At 46.9% G+C, this 6,000-nt stretch overlaps 1 protein-coding gene across 1 annotated transcript in view; it reads right to left on the bottom strand.

Annotated features, from left to right (window-relative positions):
* Nucleotides 1-266: 266 nt before the first annotated feature.
* GRIK3 (glutamate ionotropic receptor kainate type subunit 3) overlaps nt 267-6,000 on the bottom strand; it is a 181,760-nt gene continuing 176,026 nt past the window's right edge. Inside the window, exons 14-16 of the mRNA XM_088671315.1 lie at nt 3,889-4,111; nt 3,414-3,664; nt 267-2,210 (exon numbers count right to left, since the gene is read on the bottom strand). Coding sequence (XP_088527441.1) covers nt 2,016-2,210; nt 3,414-3,664; nt 3,889-4,111 — 669 coding nt within the window. The 3' untranslated portion in view covers nt 267-2,015. The remainder of the gene's footprint in view (nt 2,211-3,413; nt 3,665-3,888; nt 4,112-6,000) is intronic.

Genomic DNA, 6,000 nt, shown 5'->3' with positions numbered 1-6,000 from the left:
ATTTAGAGTCATCCCAATTAGACCAGGGGCTGATTCTGAGTCTCTCTCTGATCTAGAACTGGTGGCAACAGTGTTGTGGGATGCCTTCCCTGCTGCCATATGAGAGGCCTTCCATCATTATTGGCATTCTGCCAGATTTGGAAGCCGTCTAGGCCAGCATTCTCCTGAACTTGAACTTCTTGATCCAACTCTTCAATTGTTCTGCTTTTCTATTGGCTTGTTTTAGTATATGGGAGTTCTTAATGTTTTGACGAAATTCTTTTCTTGTGCATTTCAATTATGTATGGGTTTTATAATTGATTTTATGCTTGTAAGCCACTTAGAAGCCATTGTGGTATGCAAGCAATATATAAACAGATCAATGAATGATAATAACTTTCCCCAGCTGTGGACTGAGATGAATTAGATTTGTCAGGTAATTGACTACTGAAATTTTGAAATTAGGAGACTGTTTGGAAACTTGTCTTGCAAATGTGCCTCAAGTCATGTCAAAACAAACCATTGCATCAGTCTTAAAGCTGACTGCATGTGGAAAGAGGCAGCTTTGCATGCACTTGCACAACCTGTCAGTCTCCTGCTAGGTTTTCAGGGAAAAGACAGTCAGTATTTGGCAATACCACAGAGTCGCCCATTCACTGTGGTCTTTTGAATGGCAGGCAAAGGGCAGTCTTTGGTCATTTGGAGAGAGAGAAAATCTGTCTGGAAGGAAAAAGACAATTCATGGTACCCAGGGGAGAGGCTCTTCTGCCTGAAGTACACTTTAATGACTTCTAATGGTAGTGATTTGCGCAATGAGCCTATGCACACAAAATTGGGAATAAGCCCCATTGAATGAAGTGGGACTTATTTTTGAGTAATGCACCCAGAAATGTACAGACTTCAACTCACCTAGAATCTAGATTGACCACCAACAAAATGCCTAGAGTGTTGCCAAATCTTCCCCAACCCCAATTAAATGCTGAATTATAACCCACTTTTCTCATGCCCCTCTTCTATCAGTGAAGTCATCATTACCCATTTGTGGATTATATTAGCCTTGCTGAGGGCAACCTCTTTCGCCCCAAGGACGGTGGCTTTGCTTGGTCTCACATAACTGACTTGGAGCAGACGGCACCAAAGTGTTGCAGGAGCCACTGTCTGAAGGATACAATTCCTGCTCCTCTTCCTCCAAGTGCCAGGAATCCACACCTCCAAGTAGAGGCAATGCTTGCTTGTGTCACTGTGGACATACCCTCTCTCCCCTTAACTGTTCCTGTCAGACAAATGGAAACCCAATCCCCCTCCCCCTTCCCCTCCCCCTGAATAAAAGAGGCTTCCCCTGCTGTCTCCTCTCCCCAGGTAAGAGCCCACAACACACGCATGCAAGACAGGTGTGGTGGTGGCCCACTGGGGGCTTCCTGGTGCACAAGAGTCCAGCACAGCACTGAGGCCACCATTGGGTTCCTTCAAGGGAAAGGCTCGTGACTTTGACCAGGAGTCTCCTCCCCTGCTCTCCACCCCACAACTCTCTCCCACACTGTCTCTGGCACATGCTGCACAAGCCAATCCAGGTTCCACCCCCCCACCCCCACGTGGTTGCTTTGTTTATTGCCATACTGAAATGGAAGCATTGGATTCGCAGGCTTTGCGGCGGCTCTCCTCTGCCCCAGATCAGTCCATGCCCTGGCTTTTTTTTTATGTCTTCCATCCATTTGATATGTAAACATGAAGACTCCTCCTGGGTGTGTCTTGGGGAGGGGAGGGGCTTGGGTGCCGAGGAGCCCATGGTGCTGCTTAAACCTTGATCTGGAAAAATAATAATAATCAAACAACGACTCCCAACTGAAGGCGTTGTGATCCATGCTTCAGGTTCTTGTATCCAAGTTGGATGATGGCTGAAGTTACATTGAAGGCCTTGTTCTCAAAAACTGGGGGTTCCTTCTCCCTCCTTTTCTCTGCTTCTGCAGTCCTTGTGGGCCTTTCTCCCCACCCATCTCCAGCAAGCCCCTCCCTGGTGTTTGACCCTCCACACCCCATCACGGGAACACGGGGGTCAGTCCCGTGTTGCAGGCCATGTTGTCCTTGCCGGGAAGCCGCCTGTCATTGAACGTGTGCATGTTGATGACGGCGTCTGTCTTCACCATGACGGGGGGCTGGGGCTTGTGTTTCACCCGGCGGTGGCAGGTGAGAGAGAGCCTGATCTCGTCGGCCATGGCACTGCAGAAGGAACGCTGGAAGAAAGGAGGAGGCACAGGAAGGAGGCTTGCATTAGACATGGGGTGCGATAACCTCGAGGCAGAAGTCAGCATATGACCTGGGAATGCCGCAAGCACAATGAGCCTGCAATGGCTCTTCCTTGCTGAAATGGGAAGCGTACAGGAAACAGACTTGTCAAGGACCACGGGACCATTACAAGCCGTGGGCCATGTATATATGAGCATGCTGCCTGGGGCAGAATTCGAGCCAAGAGGACAAGTTTCTAGATCTCATAGTTGTTGTACTGTTACTGCTGCAGTCTCACGAGAAAAGGATTTATAAAGCACTTTTGTATGTTCATTGTTGGCAGCTCTGGGGGCCAAGTCAAACAGCTGCATTAGCAACACCGAAAGTTATTTTATTCATTCATTCATTCATTCATTCATTCATTCATTCATTCATTCATTTAGACTAGAGTATTATTCTCAATATTAAGGTATTATTATTACTAAAGTCCCAGGACAGGTTGTTGTGTTAAAACACAATATAAAAACAACTTAAAACAACTTAGCTACGGTATAAAAATAAGGGGGGGGGTCCTGAAAATATGCACTTCAAGTGTCAAAATCCAGAGTAAGGACTTAACGTCTTCAAGATTCTCTCGAGGCTATTCAATGTATGTGCAAAATACCACCTCTGTGGGGAGGGAGTTTCACAGCTTAAGGGCCACCACATATTGTTTTTTTATATTGTGTTTCAATACTGTAATTTAACCTAGAACATTAGTGTGAGGGGCAGGTAAAAATTATTTAATAATGATGATGATGATAATAATAATAATAATAATAATAATAATAATTAATAATTAATAATAATAATAATACAACCCCATTTCAAATGTCACAATGAATGTGCACAAGCCAGGAGAGGAGAAGATTGGCAGGCTGGCTCCCTCCCCCTTTAAGCCCACACACTTTCTTTGGAAGTGGGCTTTTGAATGACTCCAGTCCTTTTTTTAAGCCTTCAAAATATCTCATGGCCCTCTTTGACCACTACACATGGTCATGATTTGTCCCTGATTCTGTGTTGTTGACCAAAAAAGGGAGGGGCTGCTTTTGGACAGAAAGTTCCTTTAAGGGGGTCATAGGGGTTCAGCTATATCCCTTCCTTGTTCAGGCTGTGGGTTTCTTGTGGGGGTCAGATAGGTGGTCCCTGTGTGGTCCTGCCACAGCCCATACCTGCTCCCGTTCTGCTGTTTTGCGCAGCTTGTAGATGAACTCCAGGGTGGCCACAAAGACAGAGAGGACCAGGCCGGCCGCCAGGACGATGAAGAGCCCCCCGATGTTCTGGATCCCGAGGGCGCTGGCTTCTTTGTTCTCCTCCTCAGGGCAGCCATTGCTTCTCCACCACTTGTCCTTCAAGGCATGCAGCTTGGCCTCTTCCTGGAGCTGGAGGATCGCAATGGTGATCTTGTCCCTGTAGGGTGAACCTGAAAGTGGGAGGTACAGAGAAGGTGGGCACGCCATTATATGCAAAGCAAAGAAAGCCAAAGGCTCTGCACCCCAACAAGCTGGATCCCCCTCCCGCAACCCAACCTGGAAGCACTGCAGGAGCCAGTGGGCCCCCAACCCAGCATTTGGAGCAGCTACTAGGAACATGCCCTTATCAAACCCAGTTCTTGCATTCCCTTGGCCAGGCACTGCTTTTCCTCACCCATAGGAGTGCCGATCCCATAGCCCTTGGAGTCTATGAGACCCCCAATCTGAGTCAGGTTGCAGTTTCTTTGGGTGATGTACTCAATGGTGGTAGATTCCATCAGCAAGGCATAGTCGGAGGTGAGGGCACGCTGGATCCCTTCTTCGTTGTTCTTAACGAGAGATGAAGGCTTGCTGCTCATGAAGGCCCACATCTTTTCAAAAGTGGAGATCCTGGATTTCTAAAATGGCAGACCCGTGGAAAACAGAAAACAACGGATTTCATAATGGCAGGAAGCCCATTGTCTCCCACAGAGATACTCTTTCCCCTCTCTGTCCAACCTGAAAGCATCACAGCACTTCCACTGATCTGTCAAAGGTGTTTCATGTCAACCCTGGAACTCAATTTCAGCACTGCAAGAAAGCATCTGGTCTGCAAAATGCTGGTGATGGACTATGGCTTGTACTATGGCTGCACAGGAAAGGCTTACTCAACTGTACTCTGCAGTTGGCCAGATTCTCTGTCTCTCTCTCTGTCTCTCTCTCTGTCTCTCTCTCTCTCTGTCTGTCTCTGTCTCTGTCTCTGTCTCTGTCTCTCTCTCTCTCTCACACACACACACACACACACTCATTCTGGGAACAACCAACTGTTCTCCTATTGCTTCTCATGATGGACAGTGTCTCAATTCTGGTTTCTAAGTTGCTTGATAGTACTTTGTGTCAGTACACAGAACAGCCTTTGCCAACCTGGCAGCCTAGCTATACAAAGGAGCTAAAGGACTGGTGAGAGTTGTAGTCCAAAACATCTAGAAAACTGGCATGTATTGTGTATAGGATGTACACGCATTCTTGGCTCATCTTTTTTCTGAATTTAACACCCCTAGATTACCAGTGGAAAGGGAACAAATGGATGATATTCTTCTCCCTCTCTCTTAATGTTGGAATTCTGGGTCACCCAATGCAGTTGTTGGGCACAAGGTTCAGGCATGGGCATAGCCAGGATTTTTGTTAGGGGAAGACTTTTGATAAGGGGGGGGGGACAGAACCTCAGTTGGTTAAGTATTTTTATTGATTTGGGGGGCTATGCCCATAAGTTTAGGACAGGCCAAAGGAGGTATAGAATGAATGAATGAGTAGAATTCATTGCCCCAAGATGCAATGATAGCCACTGTTTTTGTTGGCTTAAAAAAATAAATGAATACACGGAGAGGGACGTGTCTATCAACATCTGTTACCTAACTAGAACTTTCAGATGCGAAAACAGTGTGCCTCCGAATATCAGAAATAGGGGACAAACAGGCGGCTGACATCACCTCCATGCTGGTGGGTGATGCGGGGCCAGAGCTAGAAGCAGAATGAAGGACCTTTGCTTCCTTCCAGCAGGGAGTATTCTTTTGTTCCTCTAAAACAGGCATCCCCAAACTTTGGCCCTCCAGATGTTTTGGACTACAATTCCCATCTTCCCCAACCATTGGTCCTGTTAGCTAGGGATCATGGGATTTGTAGGCCAAAACATCTGGAGGGCCGCAGTTTGGGGATGCCTGCTCTGAAACAATCTAAGTTACAATTGGGTAGTCCCTACTCAAATGTTACTTAGTTTTTCCTACGCCGGAAAACTATTGTGAAGTTAAACCAGGGGAGAGCTGCAAAGTATTTCACACACTGAAGATAACTATAGAAATGCAATCTCAAGTTGGCTGAATTGGGGGGGGGGCAGCGTTGTTATTGACTTTCACCTAAATCAGGCATGTCAAACCTGCGGCCCTCCAGATGTTTTGGCCTACAACTCCCATGATCCCTAGCTAGCAGGACCTGTGGTTGGGGAAGATGGGAATTGTAGTCCAAAACATCTGGAGGGCCGCAGGTTTGACATGCCTGACCTAAATGAAGAAGATATGGCTTAGAAGCGCTTCAGGATGATGATATACTTCTTCTTATTACCATCAAGTTCTCTCAACCCAGTTGTGGGAGTTTTCCGCCTTGGAGGAGGGAGGCCTGCCTCACATCACTGAAGCCATTCGGTGAGCTATGGGGGCCCCTCATGTAGGAGTCATTATCTTGTCTTTAAATGCACTCTGGACTGTTTGTTGTTATTGCTTTTGTATGGGAGGGAAGTGCAGCTCATTTCATT

Source organism: Zootoca vivipara, chromosome 6 (genome assembly GCF_965207765.1).
Source record: "Zootoca vivipara chromosome 6, rZooViv2.hap1.1, whole genome shotgun sequence".
NCBI lineage: Eukaryota > Metazoa > Chordata > Lepidosauria > Squamata > Lacertidae > Zootoca > Zootoca vivipara.
Note: the sequence above shows the minus strand (reverse complement) of the source record. Positions and strands in the feature narration are given on the sequence as shown.